General features: G+C 38.0%; 1 protein-coding gene across 9 annotated transcripts in view; it reads left to right on the plus strand.

Annotated features, from left to right (window-relative positions):
- The window catches only part of Smarca1 (SNF2 related chromatin remodeling ATPase 1), an 83,574-nt gene that overhangs the window by 18,550 nt on the left and 44,799 nt on the right, over window positions 1-20,225 (plus strand). For all 9 annotated transcript variants that reach the window (XM_013077906.3, XM_004860027.4, XM_087199845.1 and 6 more), the window contains 3 exons: window positions 15,881-15,990; window positions 17,400-17,626; window positions 18,416-18,537. In XM_013077906.3, the coding sequence (XP_012933360.1) occupies window positions 15,881-15,990; window positions 17,400-17,626; window positions 18,416-18,537 (459 nt within the window). The remainder of the gene's footprint in view (window positions 1-15,880; window positions 15,991-17,399; window positions 17,627-18,415; window positions 18,538-20,225) is intronic.

Consider the following 20,225-nt stretch of genomic DNA (forward strand, 5'->3'; position numbering starts at 1 on the left):
AGGAACAGCAGGTGAAAATTTTTTCCCTCATTGTGGGTTGTCCCTTCACTCTGTTGGTGGTTTCTCTTGCTGTGCAGAAGCTTTTTAATAAGAAGAGATCCCACTTGTTGATTGATTGTGCTATGCTAGTTGAAGGACAACTAAGGTTTTGTTCATAGAATCTTTTCCTACACCAATGTCTTCAAGAGTTCTATCTAACCTCTTTGCCAGGCGGTTCAGTGTTTGTTTTAATATTTAGATCTTTAATCCATTTCGATTTTAGTTTAGTGCATGGTGAGAGATATAGGTCCAGTTTTAATTTTTGGCAAGCTGAAGCCCAATTTTTCCAGCACCATTTAATAAAGAGGCTATCTTTCCTCCAGTGAGGGTGTTTGGCTCCTTTGTCGAAGATGAGGTGGCTAAGTGTGTCTGAAGTTGTTTCAGCATCTTCTAATCTGTTCCTCTGGTCCTCAGGTCTGTTTCTTTGCCAGTACCATACTGTTTTACCACAGTAGCTTTGTAGTATAGTTTCAAGTAGGGGGTTGTGATATCCCCTGCCATATCTTTGTTGCCTAGAATTGCTTTTGCTATTCTAGGTCTCTTCTTATTCCAAATGAATTTTTGGATTGTTTTCTCAAGGTCTGTGAAGTATGCTGCTGGGATTTCAGTTGGAATTGCATTGAATCTATATAGCAGTTTTGGAAGTATGGCCATTTTCACTACGTTGATTCTTCCTACCCAGGAGCAAGGGATATCTTTCCATTTCCTGATATCCTCTTCAATCTCTTTTCAAAGTGCTATAGTTTTCAGAGAAGAGGTCTTTGATTTCTTTCATTAGGTTGATTCCTAGGTATTTCAGTTTTTTGGATGCTATTGTGAAAGGAATTGTTTGCTCTGTTTCTCTCTCAATGAGTCTGTTGTTCATGTAGAGGAAAGCTATTGATTTTTGTGTGTTGACTTTGTATCCAACTACTTACCTGAATTTGGTTATTAAGTCTAGAAGACTTTTGGTGGAGTTCTTGGAGTCTTCTATATAGACTATCATGTAATATGCAAATAATAACAATTTGGTTTCATTTTCTATCTTTATTACTTTTATTTGTCTTAATTTTTGTGGCTAATGTTTCCAAAAGTATATTGAACAAGAGTGGTGAGAGTGCACATCCTTGTCTTGTTCCTGATTTTAGTGTGAAAGATTTCAGGTTTTTTTTGTTTGGTACCAGAGATCGAACTCAGGACCTTGTGCTTGTGAGGCAGGCGGTGGCACCACTGAGCTAAATCCCCAGCCCAGGATTTCAGTTTTTGACCATTTAGTATGACATTGGCTATTGGTTTTTTATAGATGGCTTTTATCAGATTGAGGTAGACACCTTTCTGTCCCAGTTTTTTGTAGGGATTTTATCATAAATGGGTGCTGGATTTTGTCAAATGCTTTTTCTGCATCTATTGAGATGATCATATGGTTTTTGTCCTTGGCTTTCTTGATACAGTGTATTACATTTATTAATTTGCATATGTTGAACCATCCCTGCATCCCTGGGAAGAATCACACTTGGTCAGGGTGTATGATCTTCTTGATGATCTTCTGCATTCTATTTGCCAGTATCTTATTAAGGATTTTTGCATCTATGTTCATTAGTGAGATTGGCCCATAGTTCTCTTTTTCGATGGGGTCTTTCTCTGCTTTGGGGATCAAGGTGATGCTTGCTTCCAGGAATGAATTTGGGAGTATTGCTTCCCTTTCAATTTCATTGAAGAGTTTAAACAGTAGTGGCAGTAGTTCCTCTCTAAATGTCCTGTAGAATTCAACAGTGAAGCCATCAGCACCCGGAGTTTTTTTAGTTGGTAAGTTTTTAATTATGTTTTCAATTTCATTTATTGATATTGGTTTGTTTAGAATTTTTAGGTCTTCTTCGTTCAACTTTGGCAATTCATATGTATCTGGGAATCTGTCCATTTCTTCTGTGTTGTCCATCTTATTGGCGTATAGGTTCTGGAAGTAGGTATTGATGATCCTCTGGATTTCTGCTGGGTCTGTTATAATTTCATCCTTTTCATTTCTAATTCCATGGATTTGGGCCTTTTCTTTCCTTTTTTTGATAAGGTTGGCTAAGAGTTTGTCAATTTTGTTTATTCCTTCGAAGAACCAACTCTTGGCTTCATTGCTTTTTTGTATCGTTCTCTTAGTCTCCATTGCATTGCTTTCTGCTCTGGGCTTTATAATTTCCTCCCTTGCATGAGCTTTGGGTTTTTCCTGCTCTTTTGTTTCTAGAAGCTTGAGGTTCAGCATCAGGTTGTTTAATTGGGCTCGCTCTGTTTTCCTAATATGAGTATTCACTGCTATGAATTTCCCTTATAAGACTGCTTTCATTGTGTCCCATAGATTCCAATATGTTGTACTTTCATTGTCATTTAGTTGAAGGAGCTTTCTAATTTCTTTAATTTCCTCTGTGACCCATTGGTTATTCAGAAGTGTGTTGTTCAATTTCCACGTGTTTATGAAATTGTTGTGGTTTCTTTTGCTATTGATTTCCAATTTCATTGCACTATGGTTTGATAATATACAGGGGATAACTTCAGTTTCTTTGCACTTACTTAAACATGTTCTATGAGCAAGTATGTGATCTCTTTTGGAGAACGACCCTTGTGCAGCTGAATAGTATGTGTATTCTTATTTTGTGGGGTGGAACACTCTATTAACATCTGTTAAGTTCATTTGTGCAAGAGTTTGATTGAGTTCCAATGTTTCCTTGCTTATTTTTTGTGTAGTTGATCTATTTTTTTATGAGGGTGGGGTATTGAGTCCCCACACTACTATTGTATTAGTGCTTATTTGATTTTTCATATATGTTAGTATTTGTTTTATATAGTTGGGTACACTAGTGTTTGGTGCATATATTTTATGATTATCATTTCATCTTCTTGGATTGTTCCCTTTATAAGGATATAGCATCCTTCTGTCTCTCTTAGCCAGTGTTGGTTTGAAATCCACTTGATCTGCAAAGAGAATAGCTACTCCTCCTTTTTTCTGGGTTCCTGTGACATGGGGTATTGTTTTCCACCCTTTATCTCTCAGTCTAGGAGTTTCTTTTTGAATTAAGTGTGTTTCTTGTATGCAGCATATTGTTGGATCTTGCTTCTTTACCCATTCTGCTATTATATTTTTTTTGATAGGTGAATTGTGACCATTAACATTGATGGTTATACCTGATATGTATTGACTTATCATTGTCATGACTTTTTTTGTTGTTATTAGATTCTTCCCCTTTGTGTTTAATTTCTTTTGGTGTCTGATGGATTCATTCTGCAGGGCTTCCTGGGGTTGTGATCCTCATTGTCTTTTCCTAGGATACTGTCTAAAATGTTTTGGAGTACTGGTATGGTATTCACGAAGTTCCTAAGGTGCTCTTTGTTATGAAAGTATCTTATTTCTCCACTGATTTTGAAAGGTAATTTTGCAGGGTACATCAGTCTGGGTTGGAGATTATTTTCCTTTAGGGCTTGAAATATATCACTCCAACCTCTTCTTGCCTTGAGGGTTTGTGTTGGGAAGTCTGCTGTGATTCTGATGGGCTTTCCTCTGTATGTGATTTGTTTCTTTTCTCTAACTGCTTGTAGAATTTTGTTCTTCTGTTGGGTTTCTGGAATCTTAACTATTATATGCCCATGTGTAGATTTTTTTTGATCACGGCTAGTTGGAGTCTTATGTGCCTCACTTATCTCTATGTCAAGTTCTTTTCCCCTATTTTTGAAGTATTCTGCCATCACTTCTGTGAAGAGTTTTTTTATGTCATCTGCACTCTCTCCTGTTTCTTCATTGACTCCAATCAGTCTGAAGTTATTCTTCTTTGCATCATCTAGCAGCTGCTGGATTGATTTCTCATGGTCCCTTTCAAAGTAATTTTTGTTTTACTGCTCACTAATTGTAATTTTGCTTCTGTATATGAAATTCTGTCCTCACGTTGGCTCCTTCTGCTGTGTAGACTTTCAGTGGAGTTTTTAATCTCCTGGAAATCTGTTTGCATGTGTTTTATCAATTAAATTTTTTTCCTATTTTGGGATTCCATCATGTTCCTCAGCTCCTCTATTTTTTTTAATGTGCCCTCTCTAGATTTATTAATTATGTCTTGCACTATGGGCATAATCTCTAATGTTATCTGAGAAGTTATTTCTGATTTCATTTTTTCCAGATTCTCTTTTGTTGCCTTTTCAGGCAGTCCAGGGATTTGAGTATCAGATTGTTCCATGTTGTTTCCCTTTGGGGTTGCTTTAGGTGATTTGGTAGTCTGGTTTTGAGACTTGTTTATGTGTCTTCTCATTTCAAGGTGATGGGAGGGATGTGTGCTGCTGGCGCCCATGCGCTTCACCTCCTCTGTGCTGGGGGCGGCTCTGATCCATGGTGCTGGGGGTGGTGGTAAGGCTCAGAATGTTCACATCCTCTGAGCTGGGGGCCGCTCTGTTCCTCGGTGCTGGGAGGGGTGTTATGGTGTCCTGTAAATTTCACAGGGGCAGCTCTACTCTTCAGAGCTGGGGGCAGTCTCAATAGAATAGCTCTTTTGGCGTGGTCTCCCCTATGAAAATGTGTTCCTCTCCAGTAGAGGCTGTTCATTCTCTGATACCTCAGAGTTCCTTAAAAGTGGTATTATTATTCTATCAGTTCACCATGGCCACTTCTAAGCCACTACTTCCCTACTGTAATGTATCAAACCCATCCCATGAGGCCTAACAATCTTGTAGTCCCATCCTCTCTATTCATTTCCTTTTTATCATCTATGTATTACCTGGCGACCTCCTTACATTCAATGAACACAAACTTTCATTCATTGATAACTCCCTTGTATTCTTTCTTTGTTTGTTTTTGGTACTGGGGATTGAACTCAGGACCTTGTGCTTACAAGGCACGCGGTGGAACCACTGAGCTAAATCCCTGGCCCTACTCCCTTGTATTCTTAATAGGTATTTCACCCATGTTAACTCTTTTTTCTTTTTTTTTGTATTAAATTCTTTTATTGGTACATTGTAGGTATACAACACAATTACATTTCTCATTGGGAATTGTACCTTTATATAATGCATCTTGGTTCTTATTTTTTCCCCATTCCTAGCCCTCCCTTCACACCCTCCACCCTTCCCTATTTACAAAGACTTTATTTCCATTTTTCCATTTCTCAGCATTTTTTCCTTTCCCTTTTTGCCTTTCACCGGCCCCTCCCACTACCCCTACCCCTTTGGACCTTTTCTTCCTATTTTGCATTATCGATTATTCATTCTAATCATTGGTACATTTTAGGTATACAATATAATGACATTCATCATTGGAAATTTGCACCTTTACATAGTCTCTCTTGGTTCTTGTTTTTCACCCTTGCCCAGCCCTCCCTTCAACCCCTCCACCCCTCCCTATTTACAAAAATTTTGTTCCTATTTTTCCATTTTCTCATATTAATCCCATTCCATTCTATCCTTTCCCCTAGCCCTCCCACTTCCTTCGCCTTTGCCCCCTTTCTTCCTATTTCACATGACCTATTATACATTTAGTCCTTATTTACACTTTCAGTTTCTCACACCAGAGAAACTATTCAGTATTTACACATGTGTGTCCTATTTATTTCACTTAAGAGTATTGCCTCAATGTGCATCCACTTAGCTATAAATGTCTCTAATTTCTCATTTTTGATGGCTGAGTAGTACTCCATTTTATAAAAAAAACCACATTTTCTTTATCCAGTCTCCAGTTGATGGGCATTTGGGCTGTTTCCAAGATTTAGCTATTACAGACTGTGCTGCTATGAACATGGGTGCACATATATCACTGTGGTATGATTCTTTTAATTCTTTGGGGAAGATCCCCAGCAGTGGAATAGCGGGGTCAAATGGGACTTCCAGTCCTAGTTCTTTGAGGTATCTCCATACTGATTTCCACAGTGCTTGCACCAGTCTACACTCCCACCAGCAGTGGAGCAGGGTTCTTCTTTCCCCACAGCCCTGCCAGCACTTGTTATTGGTTGATTCTTTCTGGAGTGAAGTGGAATCTCAGTGTTGTTTTCATTTGCCTCTCTCGAATGACCAGTGATGTTGAACATTTTTTCATGTATTTATTTGCTATTTCTACTTCTTTGTCTGAGAAATGTCTGTTCATTTCAGATGCCCATTTTCGGATTGGGTCTTTAAGTTTGGGAGGTCTGATCTTTTTAAGTTCTTTATAGATTCGAGATAGTAGACCTTTGTCTGAGGAAGAGCAGGTGAAGATTTTTTCGCACATTGTGGGCTGTCTCTTCACACTGCTGGTGGTTTCTCTTGCTGTGCAGAAGCTTTTCAATAAGAAGAGATCCCATTTGTTGGTTGTTTGTGCTAGTTCATGGGCAACTGAGGTTTTGTTCATAAAATCTTTTCCTACACCGATGTCTTCAAGGGTTCTACCTAACCACTGTTCCAACTGGTTCAGAGTTTCTATTTTAATATTTAGATCTTTAATCCATTTTAATTTTAGTTTAGTGCATGGTGAGAGATACAGGTCTAGTTTTAATCTTTGGCAAGTTGAAGCCCAATTTTTCCAGCACCATTTATTCAAGAGGCTATCTTTCCTCCAGTGAGGGTGTTTGGCTCCTTTATCGAAGATGAGATTGCTGATTGTGTCTGGCATTGTTTCTGCATCTTCTAATCTGTTCCACTGGTCCTCAAGCCTGTTTCTTTGCCAGTACCATGCTGTTTTTATCACAGTAGCTTTGTAGTAGAGTTGCAGGTTGGGGATTGTGATACCCCCTGCCATGTCTCTGTTACCTAGAATTGCTTTTGCTATTCTGGGTCTCTTCTTATTCCAAATGAATTTTTGGATTGTTTTCTCAAGGTCTATGAAGTATGCTGCTGGGATCTCAATTGGAATTCCATTAAGTCTATATTGCAGTTTTGGAAGTATGGCCATTTTCACTATATTAATCCTTCCTACCCAGGAGCAGGGGATGTCTGTCCATTTTCGGATATCATCTTCAATCTCTCCTTTCAGAGTTCCATAGTTTTCAGAGAAGAGGTCTTTGATTTCTTTCATTCGGTTGATTCCTAGGTATTTCAGTTTTTTGGATGCTATTGTGAAAGGAATTATTTGCCCTATTTCTCTCTCAGTGAGTCTGTCATTTGTGTAGAGGAAAGCTATTGATTTTTGTGGGTTGACCTTGTAACCAGCTACTTGACTGAATTTGGATATTAAGTCTAGAAGACTTTTGGTGGAGTTCTTGGGGTCTTCTATATAGAGTATCATGTCATCTGCAAATAATGATAATTTGACTTCTTCATTTCCTATCTTTATTCCTTTTATTTCTTTCTCTTGTCTAATTGATGTGGCTAATGTTTCCAGAACTATATTGAACAAGAGTGGTGATAGTGGACATCCTTGTCTTGTTCCTGATTTTAGTGTGAAGGATTTCAGTTTTTGACCATTTAGTATGATACTGGCTGTTGGTTTTTCATAGATGGCTTCTATCAGTTTGAGGTAGAGATCATCTATTCCAGTTTTTTGTAAGGTTTTTATCCTAAATGCATGTTGGATTTTGTCAAATGCTTTTTCTGCATCTATGGAGATAATCATATGGTTTTTGTCCTTGGCTCTATTGATACAGTGTATTACATTAATTGATTTTCATATATTGAACCATCCCTGCATCCCTGGGATGAATCCCACTTGATCAGGGTGTATGATCTTCTTGATGATCTTCTACATTCTGTTTGCCAGTATCTTCTTAAGGATTTTTGCATCTATGTTCATTAGTGAGATTGGCCTATAGTTCTCTTTTTCAGTTGGATCTTTCTCTGCTTTGGGGATCAAGGTGATGCTTGCTTCCAGGAATGAATTTGGGAGTATTGCTTCCCTTTCAATTTCATTGAAGAGTTTCAACAGTAGTGGCAGCAGTTCCTCTCTAAATGTCTTGTGGAATTCAGCAGTGAAGCCATCAGGGCCCGGGCTTTTCTTAGTTGATAAGTTTTTAATTACCTTTTCAATTTCATTGGTTGATATTGGGTTGTTCAGAATTTTTAGGTCTTCTTCATTCAACTTTGGTAATTCATATGTATCTAGGAATCTGTCCATTTCTTCTGTGTTGTCCATCTTATTGGCATATAGGTTCTGGAAGTAGGTATTGATGGTCATCTGGATTTCTGCTGGGTCTGTTGTAGTTTCACCCTTTTCATTCCTAATTGCATGGATTTGGGCCTTTTCTTTCCTTTTTCTGACAAGGTTGACTAAAGGTTTATCAATTTTGTTGATTCTTTTGAAGAACCAACTCTTGGCTTCATTGATTTTTTGTATCGCTCTCTTAGTCTCCATTGCATTGATTTCTCCTCTGATCTTTATAATTTCTTCCCTTGTATGAGCTTTGTGGTTGTCCTGCTCTTCTTTTTCTAGAAGCTTGAGGTTCAGCATCAGGTTGTTTAATTGGGCTCATTCTGTTTTCCTAATATGCATATTCACTGCTATGAATTTTCCTCGTAAGACTGCTTTCATTGTGTTCCATAGATTCCGATATGTTGTATTGTCATTGTCATTTAATTGAAGGAACTGTCTGATTTCTTCTTTAATTTCCTCTGTGACCCATTGGTTATTAAGAAGTGTGTTGTTCAATTTCCACGTGTTTATGAAATTTTTCCAGTTTCTTTTTCTATGGATCTCCAATTTCATTGCACTACGGTCTGATAATATACAGGGGATAACTTCACTTCCTTTGCACTTACTTAAACACGTTCTATGTGTGAGTATGTGGTCTATTTTTGAGAATGACCCATGTGCAGCTGAGAAGAATGTGTATTCTGATTTTGTGGGGTGGAAGACTCTGTAAACATCTGTTAAGTTCATTTGTTCAAGAGTTCGATTGAGTTCTAGTATTTCATTACTTATTTTTAGTCTAGCTGATCTATCTATTTGTGACAGTGGGGTGTTGAGGTCCCCCACTACAATTGTATTAGTGCATATATGGCTTTTCATGTCTGTTAGTATTTGTTTTATATAGTTGGGTGCACTAGTGTTTGGTGCATAGATATTTATGATTGTCATCTCTTCCTCTTGGATTCTTCCCTTTACAAGGATGTAGTGTCCTTTTTCATCTCTCTTAATTAGTGTTGGTTTGAAATCTACTTGATCTGCCAAGAGGATAGCTACTCCTGCTTTTTTTCGGGTTCCTGTTGCATGCAGTATTGTTTTCCACCCTTTAACTTTCAGTCTATGAGTTTCCTTTTGAATTAAGTGTGTTTCTTGTATGCAGCATATTGTTGGATTTTGCTTCTTGACCCATTCTGCCAGTCTATTTCTTTTGATTGGTGAATTGAGACCATTAATGTTGATGGTTATAACTGAAACTTACTGACTTGTCATTGCCATGACTTTTTCTTTTCGTTGGGTTCTCCCCCTTTCCATTTAATTTCTTGTCATGCCAGATGGGTTCATTCTGCTTTGCTTGCTGGGGTTGTGATCCTCAATGTCTGTTCCTAGGATATTGTGTAAAATTCTTTGGAGTGCTGGTTTGGTATTCACGAAGTTCCTAAGGTGCTCTTTGTCATGAAAGTATCTTATTTCTCCATCCATTTTGAAAGATAGCCTTGCAGGGTACATCAATCTGGGTTGGAGGCTGTTTTCTTTTAGGGCTTGGAATATGTCACTCCAAGCTCTTCTTGCCTTGATGGTTTGTGTTGAGAAGTCTGCTGTGATTCTGATGGGCTTTCCTTTGTATGTGATTTGTTTCTTTTCTCTGACTGCTTGGAGAACTTTGTTCTTCTCTTGTGTTTCTGGAATCTTAACAATTATATGCCTATGGGTAGATTTTTTTTGATCAAGGGTATTTGGAGTCCTATATGCCTCACTTATCTGTATGTCAAGCTCTTTTTCCTTGCTTGGGAAGTTTTCTGCCATTATTTCTGTGAAGAGATTTTTTATGTCATCTGCACTCTCTCCTCTTTCTTCATTGAGCCCAATCAGGCTTATGTTATTCTTTTTTGCATCATCTAGCAGCTGCTGGATTGATTTCTCATGTTCCCTTATAATTTTGAAGCAATTTTTCTTTTCCTGGTCACTAATTGCAATCTTATCTTCTATATCTGAAATTCTGTCCTCACACTGGCTCATTCTGCTGTGTATACTTTCAATGGAGTTTTTCATGTCCTGGAAATCTATTTGTATCTGTTTTATGGATTCCATTTGTTTCTTATGTTGGGATTCCATCATGTTCCTGAGCTCCTCTCTAGATTTATTAATCATGTCTTGCACTAAGGGCACAATTTCTCCTGTTATGTGAGAAATTATTTCTGATTTCATTTTTTCCAGATCCCCTTTTGTTTCCAGTTCAGTGGGTCCAGGTGTTTGAGTATCAGAGTGTTCGATCTCATTTCCCTTTGGGGTTGCTGTAGGTGATCTGGAAGTCTGGTTTTGAGACTTATTTATGTGTTTTCTCATTTTGACTGGGGCGGGGGGCTGTTAGCACCTGCACGGATTACCTCCTCTGAGCTGGGTGAGGTGGGACAGGGGCTGGGAGCAGCGGTAGGGATGGTGACCCAAAAGCCCTTTCCTGTGGGCTGGGAGCAGCTGGAGGGATGGTGGCTGGGAAACCCCTTCCTCTGGACCAGGAGCAGTGGGACTGCATCTCAGAAGCCCCTACCTCTGGGCTGGGAGCCGTGGGAGGGATGGTGGCCCAGAAGCCCCTTCCTCTGGGCCAGGAGCAGTGGGACAGAAGGTGGCCCAAAAGCCGTTTCCTCTGGGCTAGGAGCAGCAGGAGGGATGGTGACCGGGAAGCCCCTTTCTCTGGACCAGGAGCAGTGGGATGATGGCTCAGAAGCCCCTACCTCTGGGCCAGGAACAGTGGGACTCAGTACCTTGGTCTGGTGGTCTGGTGTCCTCTGCGCCTTGGTAATGTGGAATCAGGTGGCTGCCTGTCTGTAGCGGGGTGATTCGGCGTCTTCTCCGTGACTCAGGACCTCGGTAGGGCGTGCACAGACCTGCCTTTCTGCAGTGGGGTGATTCGGCGTCTTCCACGTGACTCAGGACCTCGGTAGGGCGTGCACAGACCTGCCTGTCTCTCACTCATGTTAACTCTTTTGTGCCTGTTCTGTTACCTTAAAGAGACCTGTAGATTCTAGGTCATTTTTTCTTCTCCCATGTATCAACTCAGTTCTATTAGGATTCTTTTCTCTATCCAACCTTATACCTTTTTAGCAGTAAGCCTCTTTTTCATCACTTTGAAAACTCTTTTTGCCAGTTCTCCCAAACTCCTTTGCTCCCTTGTCCATCTGCGATAGTGCCTTGAAAACCCTAAACTGGTATAGTACAACTGTCTGTCTTCTAAGTTTGAATTGTGTGCTTCCACTTATTAGCAGAGTGACCTTTGTGCTGAGCTTGTTGAATACTTTTAAAGAAGATTTTACAACTCTGTAGCCTGGAGCTACTATGATTTTGTGTTCTCTAGCATGAGCTGTGATTTTATGATAAACTGTAGCTTCTATGTGGCGTTCTATAGGCCTGTTTCCTGTTTCTTATTTCCTATAAAAGCTATTTCATACTTTTCCCATTCAAGACTTCTGTCCCAGGTATCTCCTGCCCTCTGCTCCTCTGAGAAGGTGACTTTTTCTTCTCAATGAGAAAATAGAAGTTACTGGGCAGGAACTCCCCTCAAGCATGTCTGTCTTCTAAGGGTATCTGTATTTGTGTTAAACTTCTGTCTGAGGAGAAGTGTTACCCTTTGTTTGGTCAGTGGCTAAGTCTTACATATGGACACTAGGTCTCCTCTCTTCCTGTTTCCTTATGGACTTTTCTGCATGATTTATCTTTTTCCTTTTTTGAGACAGGATCTTGCTAGGTAGTTCAGGCTGGCCTTGAACTCACTATGTAGCCCAGGCTGGCCTCAAACTCACTGTGATTCTCCTGCTTCAGCGCCCGGCCCGAGTGCTGGGATTACAGGCGTGAACCACCACACCCAGCTTCCCCATTATGTATTTTTTTTTTGGCGAGTCATCATTTTTTTGTGGTTGTCAGTCACCTTTTTATTGGTGGGACACAATGCAACATATCAACAAATTAAAGCAGGAGAGGTGTATTTTGGCTCATGTTTTAGAAGTTACAGTCCATGTTCAGCATACTTAATCATAAAAAGTGAATGATGTAAGGGTCTTGGCAGAGGAAAGCTGCTCTCCTCATGGCAGCCAAGAAGCAGAGAGCCATGGGAGGAGCCAAGAAGGGAAATACACCCTTCCAGGTCATGCCCACAGTGACCTGCCTCTTCTGTTTTTACCCTACCTCCAAACAGCAAGTCAGCTATGATGCCTCAATCTAATCACCTTCAAAACACATATGGTTTTGTGGTCCATTTTATTTTTTATTTTTTAATTTATTTTTTATTAATATGTGTTTGTGGTACATAATTAATGTTTCTTGTGGAGAGTTGGTATATGTACATAACACATTTTAATTATTTTTGCATCCCCTTTCCTCTCCCTCCATCTCTTGGCTCTCTTCCTTTTGTAAAAGAGCTATCTCCCTATTTCCTACCATCTATCTTTTATTTTGCTGTTTATTTATATTCTGGGTTTCTTATAGAAGAGAAATTATGCAGCATTTAAACTTGTGTGTTTTATTTACTTCAATTAACATTGTGGTCTCTAGATACCTCCATTTTCCTACAGATGACTTAAGTTTATCCTTCTTTATGACAGAGTAGTACTTCATTGTGTATAAATAATTGTATTTTCTTTATCCATTCATCCATTGATGAACATATGGGCTACTTTCAAGATTCAGGTATTATAAATTATGTTGCTATAAACATGGATATTTATGTCATGTCTTGAACTCTTTTGGGAATATTTATGGAGTAAAGAAGCAGTATGATTTAAGGCATGGGGAAGGGTGATTGGAAGTGAAGTCTTCAATGGTGTGTGCATGCATAATCAGTCTTCATGGATTGTCACGAGACACATGTTCAGAAAATGGCAGCATTAATATGATCTGAGAATGGAGTTTTTGGCTACCAATGGGTCACCCATCAGATACCTGAGGAAGCCCAAATGAAGAGTCAGTGTTTTTGACTGTAATGGCCCTGAAAACTGTGAAAAGTTACCTAGCCACCTATTGTCATAATCCATATGTCAGAGGTGTTTTCTTTAGTAAAACCAATGGAAGAGTGATAATACTGTATATAGTTTAACTGAGTGTCCTCTAAAATTAGTGATTTAGAAAACCAACTAAAAGAAAGTAAGGGAAAGTTCAGGGCTTCAGAGTCAAAAGGAGAAAGTACAAGAGTTGGTTAGTATATATGAGACTAGGCCAGCAGTGTCTGTTGGCTGGTAATTATCCAAATTAGTATTCTGCCCTCCATGGAGTCTTGAAGTGTGAGGTCTTACTCTTTTGTTAGTTAAATTCTTGAGACTCTTCTGAGATCCTGCTGAGCTGCAAAAGATACATATTTACAATTGCAAGCTCTGCTTTTAGTAAATGTCAATCAGATGGGCTGTGACCCATGGAGCAAGGGCTCACTTTATTTTTCAAATCCTCACCCATTCATCCTCACACACACACATAACACTGCTCCCCCTCTGCACTGTATCCATACCTGTGAGTCTCTTTTTTCTTCCCTTGACAGCCATCTTCTTTAAAGAGTAGTTTACCTCTCCTCTACTCCCTATCTTCCTGACCACTCCTGAACCCACTGATCACAGGCAGCTGAAACCTGTCTCACAGTTTTCAGTGATTTTCTACCCCCTGAATGTAGGGTACACCTTTTTGTCAACATCTTACCTTTTCGTACTATTTACCACTGCCAATCACTCTTGCTGAAAACTTGTTCCTGCTTTGTTTCCCTGAGAATCCACTCCATCGTTTCACTTACCACATATATATTATTGATAACTCCCAAATTTACTCCTTGTATCTTTCTCCTAAGCTCTATACAGTATCCCTCTCTTATCCACGGTTTTGCTTTCCATGATCTCAGTTACGCAAGGTCATCTACAGATCAAAGTATTAACTGAAAAATTCATAAATGTTAGATGGAGCACATTTGCATAACTTATTAAAGTGTATTGTTACAGTTGTTCCCTTTTTTGATTATCTTACTAGTTATGATAATTTCTGACTGTGCTGAATTTATAAATGAAGCTTTTAATACATATATACGTATAGGAAAAATCATAGTGCATATAAGATTCTGTACAACCTAATGTTTCCGATACCCACAGGTGGGAACGCACTCTGGTGGACAAGGGGAGACTGCTGTTTTTTCATATTCCACTACCTTCTGAGTCTTCCTACCTGAATATCTTAGAGAAGTTTATTGTCCATATATATATGCAGTAATAATAATTACAGTCATCTTGGGAAAATGATGCATATACATCTAGCATCTTAATCATTTTTACTTTCCCTTCCTCATCATCCCCTCGTTCCCCATCCCAGATTGTATTCCCATCTCCACAGAGTCTACCTCCTCATTTCCTATCATTTTCCTTTTATGTGCCCTTTAAATTATTTATCATTCTTTATGACTAAGTAGTACTCCATTGTGTATACATATTCTACATTTCCTTTATTGAGTCATTTGTCAATGAGTATATAGGTCATTCCCGAAATTTAGCTATTATGAATTGTGTTACAGCAGTTTAAACTCTTAAAAATCTCTCTTAGACAGTTTAAGATCAAATCAGAAACCAGAAGTCTTACTTTATACTTTTCCTTTTTTAAATTTCCTATAGATCTTTAATAATAAGAGAGTTTACTATCTACCATGATTAATCTCTACAAATGTACTACCACAGTTTCCATAGCAGCCTTGGAAATAATTATCATCATCCTTGTTATAAAAACTTTAAAATATTTACCATAAATATTTTTTGGATGAATGAATGAAGAACAGTCTTGGAAAAATTAAAGAACATACCCCGGCTCCTGACAGCTAATGAGGGACTGAGTTGATTTTAGAACCATCTCGGTTTAGGATTGAATTCTGCTTCTGCCATTTATTAGCAAAGTGACTTGGGTGAACTTAGTAAAATTGAAATAATTACATTTCAGTGAAATATTTATTACAAGGGTCAAATACTTCATGTAAATTTCACAGTGCAGTGTCTGACACATTGTAGGTAAGTACTCCACGGATTGGAACACTATTATTTCCTTGTGATAGAATCTGTCTTCTAGCTATACTGATTTCCTTTTTCTCTATTCATCCAGATCTTCCTTAACATTGAATCATTTTCTTCTTATTTATTTAACTACTTTGTAGACTCTGATCAAAAGTCTGACTTCAGATTTCCTATCAGGTTTAAATATCTTGTTATATTACAACAGCTTTCAAAAAAAAAAAGTTCTCCAAGCTGGACATGGTGGTGTACACCTGTAATCCCAGCACTCTGGGAGGCTGAAGCAGGAGGATCACAATTTCAAGTCCATTTGGGGCCGTGTATTGAGACCCTGTCTCAAAAATTTTAAAAAGGCCTGGGTATGTGCTCAGTGTAAAGGGCCTGGGTCCAATACCCAATATTCGCTCCCCCTACACACACAAACACACACACACACACAAGTTCTTAAGTGCTTATTCAGTGGTCAATAGTCTTGTTGCCTTAATTTTTAATGTATTTTGTACCATCAAATCATAAATGTCTAAGTTAGATCCTCTATGTTTTTAACTGCTGAGATAGAACTGAAGGCCTTGTGAATGCTAAGTATATGTTTTATCCCAGAGCTACACTTCCAGCCCATTGTTATTATTTTCTAAAAGCCCATTACTTGGTAGTTCTTCACCAAGAAAGTTGGCAATTGTTACTGATAGTTGTTGTCTGATTATACATTGGAAAGTAAATTTCACAGAATTGTTAATGAAATACGTAATCTGAAATATTAAGTAGGTTACATGCGTTTACAAGAGCTGTCACTTTTTAGGTTTTAAAACCATTTTTGTTACGTCGTATAAAAACTGATGTAGAGAGGAGTCTGCCTCCTAAAAAGGAGATAAAGATTTACTTGGGACTGAGTAAGATGCAACGAGAATGGTGAGCTATTTTATTTCTATTTCTATTTATTTGTGTTTGTGTATAAGAATTTACTAAAAATTAGCTTTGTGGTTGTTTAGTTGTATCTTTAATTCAAAAATTACATCTTATACATAAGTGATAAGTTATATAATTCAAATATAATAGAAAACTGATATGTATCTTATTTAATCTCTGGGAAATAGTAAAGGTTTTAGAGTCTATAGTTCTGCCTTTGAATTCCATGCATTGCCTTTTCATAGCTGTTTAATCTGGGCTAGTTACATAGCCTGTTTCCTTTCTGTAAAATAAGGATAATCATAATTACCTTAGAAAGTTGATGTTAAGATAAGGGAGATAATGCCACTGGTACACTTGTTAGTTACTCTTGCTTTTTCCACCAGTGCAAATAGTTATAGCCGTAATGTTGATGATGATGAAAACATTAGTGATTGTGGATATTACAAATAGAAGCTTGAATGGTTTGCTAAATACAAGCAAAACAGCAATTAACAAGGGGAGTCACAAGGAGCCATAAATGGAACATGTTCAAAATGTAACAGTTCTACTACAAGAAGTGAAATTTTGCTTACATAAATAGAATTAGATTGTATTTATAAAACTGGTAAAACATAGCTCTCTGTAACACCAGTATAGAGATTGAGTATATTGTTTGGACTCATACATAAGCTCAAAGCTCACTTTGTCCCTTTCTATAACCCTGAATAAGTGTTTAACTTCTTTTAACTGCCTGAATTTCCATCTGTAAAATGAGGATGGTACTAGTACTTACCAGAGTTATGAAGTTTGAGGGGGGTGACTCATACAAAGCCCTTGACACAATATCTGGGCTTACACTCAATATGTGTTAGCTATTACTGTAATTATATACTGTTATTGGTCAGTTGTATTTGTAGATCTCTTTTGGCATGAATGAAGTTCTAGAAAAGATAATGAAAAAATATTGAGCAAGATCAGACAAAAAATGACCTGTGAAGATAAGAATAAGAAATTGAGATTGTTTTTAGCTCAAACATGTTTTTATGTTGGGAACCAGCTTTCAGTAAATTTTGTAGGTAATGGAAAATTCTCAGATGTAATTATTTGAGTCATTATCAGCTGGTGGCAGTTGCTAATAATGGATAAAGCAGGAGCAAACAGGTCTGTAAGCAACATACAAGTTAAAATGTTAACATCTTCATTAGTTTCTTGGTTTTCAGATTTAGTCTCAAATGAAACATTTTTTTGATGCCTATGATTGAAGCCAGGGCCTCACATATGCCATGCATATGCTTTATCACTGAACTGTACCCTTAGTCTTTAAGTTAGACTTCATTTTCTATCTTTAAACAGGAATCTAATCAGATTGCTAAGGGAAAATTTCCTTATGGAATTAACCATTGATGATTAATTGTAGTTTACAATTTTAGGTATACAAAAATCCTGATGAAAGATATTGATGTTTTAAACTCTGCTGGCAAGATGGACAAGATGCGACTCTTAAACATTCTCATGCAGCTTCGAAAGTGTTGTAATCATCCATATTTGTTTGATGGTGCTGAACCTGGTCCACCTTATACCACAGATGAGCATATTGTCAGCAACAGTGGCAAAATGGTGGTTTTGGATAAGCTATTGTCAAGACTCAAAGAACAGGGTGAGTAATGAATTTTTAATTAGCATGGAATAAATTCATATTAATTATTTGTATATGAATAAAAATTTACATATTCATTCACTTGATTAGCAGACATTGTTGAATACTTACCATTTGCTAGGAATTGTCCTACAGGTTGGGTATTTGAAGATGAATGAGACAACAGTCTCTGTCTTGGAGAAGCTCACAGTGTAGTGAGGAGGAATAGTTGCAATTCATTGTGATGAGTGCTATGATATATTGAGATATTGGGAGTTGGGAAAGTCTTCATAAAGATGATGTTTGAGGTGAGCACTGGAGAATGTGTAGGAGTGAACCTTTGGAAAAAGGAGAGGAAGCATTTATTTTGAAGGCAGAGGGAGAGTCAAAGATTTGGTTGTGGAGAGTGACTTAACCAGTGCTGTATGTTACGAAGCCAACCTGGCAGCAGCATGGGGGATCTACTGAAGATGAGAGACTAGAACCAGTAGACTAGTTGGGAAACTATTGCAGTAGTCCAGTGAGAGATTGCATGGACCCATCACTTATCCTTGGGACAAAGTAAAGGGAGACTTTAGGTTATTTCAAGATGTGTGGAGCGTTTTTGAAGACCTTAAAATTGCATAACTCAGCAGATGCATAATTTTATGTAGTGTTCCTTCATGGTATATGTGTGTGTGTGTGTGTGTGTGTGAGTTTTTAGTGGAGTGTTGATGTGCTCTATATTCATGTATAATAATTTAGCTTTATAACTTTCAAGTCAGTTTTAAACAAGGTGTATAATTTGCTTTCCTTGGTGAAATGTTTTAGGTTCAAGGGTTCTCATTTTCAGCCAGATGACTCGCTTGCTAGACATTTTGGAAGATTATTGTATGTGGCGTGGTTATGAGTATTGTCGGCTGGATGGACAAACCCCACATGAAGAAAGAGAGGTGAGGAATAGAAAATAAAACAAGACTTCAGAAATCAAAGTTTAGTTAAGCATTGTTTTTCATCATTAGATAGTTTTGAACTTTTGCCTCTTCATTAGCTAAGGCACATTGAATTTCTCACTGCCACCTTTCCAGACTCCAATTTGGCTTCCATCCCACTAACTCCTTACAAAGCATTCTTTCCAGGGTCTTTGAAGACATACTCACTTATGTAGAGGGAACTACGTCATTTCATCCTTATCTCTTCTAAGCAATGGTATCTCTGACCCTAAAGTTTTCTTCTTTGGATTTGACTCTTCCTGTAGACCATTTGGGCTGTTGAATGGTTGAGATTTTGCTGGTTTATGAGCAACCCTTAAGAGTCACGCAATGTAGTAATCTGTAAAAGGAATAACCTTGGTCTTAAAGGGATTTTGTAAAAAGCTGAATAGGACAGTATAGGTATGGGCACTTATAATGAATTTTGGATCTCAGCATACTAAAAGATTGGTATGTAGGAATGAATCATTCAGCTACTCGGTATCCATATCTTCCTCGAATCTGGAAATTCTCATAGGGCTTTAGATTATTCCTAATCAATGCCATGGGTCTAATACATTTTAAGCCCTTTAAAGCACTTTTTTGGGAAAGCTTTGCTGATTTATCTTCTCCTCTGTGATCTTGCAGGGCTCTGTCTTTGACTTCTGTTTTAAGTCTATACTCAGGTTCTGGGAAAAAGTCTTTATGACATATTGTAAAATGCACTGAACTTGGTTTCAGAAGACCTGAATTTTAGTACCAGAACTAGTTTGCATTGTACACAAGCTATTTTATTCTCTGAGTTTCTGTATCTTTGACTATATTGTAAGGATGAAATTAATACTTATGTTTCTTACTTCCGACAATGTTGTTATGAGTGTCAGTGGATATAATGGGTACAAACACAATTTTAAACTACATAGGGCAGTGCATGGCACATACCACGAACTGTACATATGTTTTTCTTGGCTTCAGGGCCTCTTTTCAGGTCGCAGGATTCTCTACTCATGCCCTTCTCTTTTCATAGCTGTGACAATACTTAACTCTATGTCTTGGATGCTTTTTTTGAAGTCTGGTTGTAGCAAGACTCAGGTCCTTTTCATATTAAGGATTTTCTGCTAGCCACAGTAGGGAAATGGTTGTGGCAACATTTACACTTAAGGGGACATTTCAAAGCATACATTGCTTTCTGCTGTATAGCTTTTTAACTCTCTCTGAGATGGTGATTTGAAGCTTTACTAGGCTTTTGCGGATTTGTTCCTGAGAACTAGTTTCTCCAAATCTACATTAAGTATAGCCTCTCTAGTACCATTCAAGATGACCCTTCTTTCTAGAATGAAAAGGAAACCCAGGCAGAATGGTTCTGACCTTACTTCTGACTGCTATCTCTGCTCATTACCCATTTGTGTCTAAATTCTTCTGGTTTTTGAAATTTCAAATAAAATTCTCCCTTCAGAGATTTTGAATTGCATGTATTGAATTTAAAATCAAAAGCAAAATCAGAGCTGTCCACTTTTTCTTGGAGATGCCCTGCTTTTCCATTATGTTGTTGTCCGCAACATCATTTCATCTGTCTTCCCAACAAGAAGGGGAAAACTACATTTGATTCCTCAACTCTGATTTTGCGCAAGTTGTAATGAAATAATTTTTATCAGTTCTCAGATTTGTCC

The sequence above is a fragment of the Heterocephalus glaber genome, unplaced genomic scaffold (assembly GCF_053883595.1).
Source record: "Heterocephalus glaber isolate CG9 unplaced genomic scaffold, H.glaber_assembly_v1.0 deba00001729, whole genome shotgun sequence".
NCBI lineage: Eukaryota > Metazoa > Chordata > Mammalia > Rodentia > Bathyergidae > Heterocephalus > Heterocephalus glaber.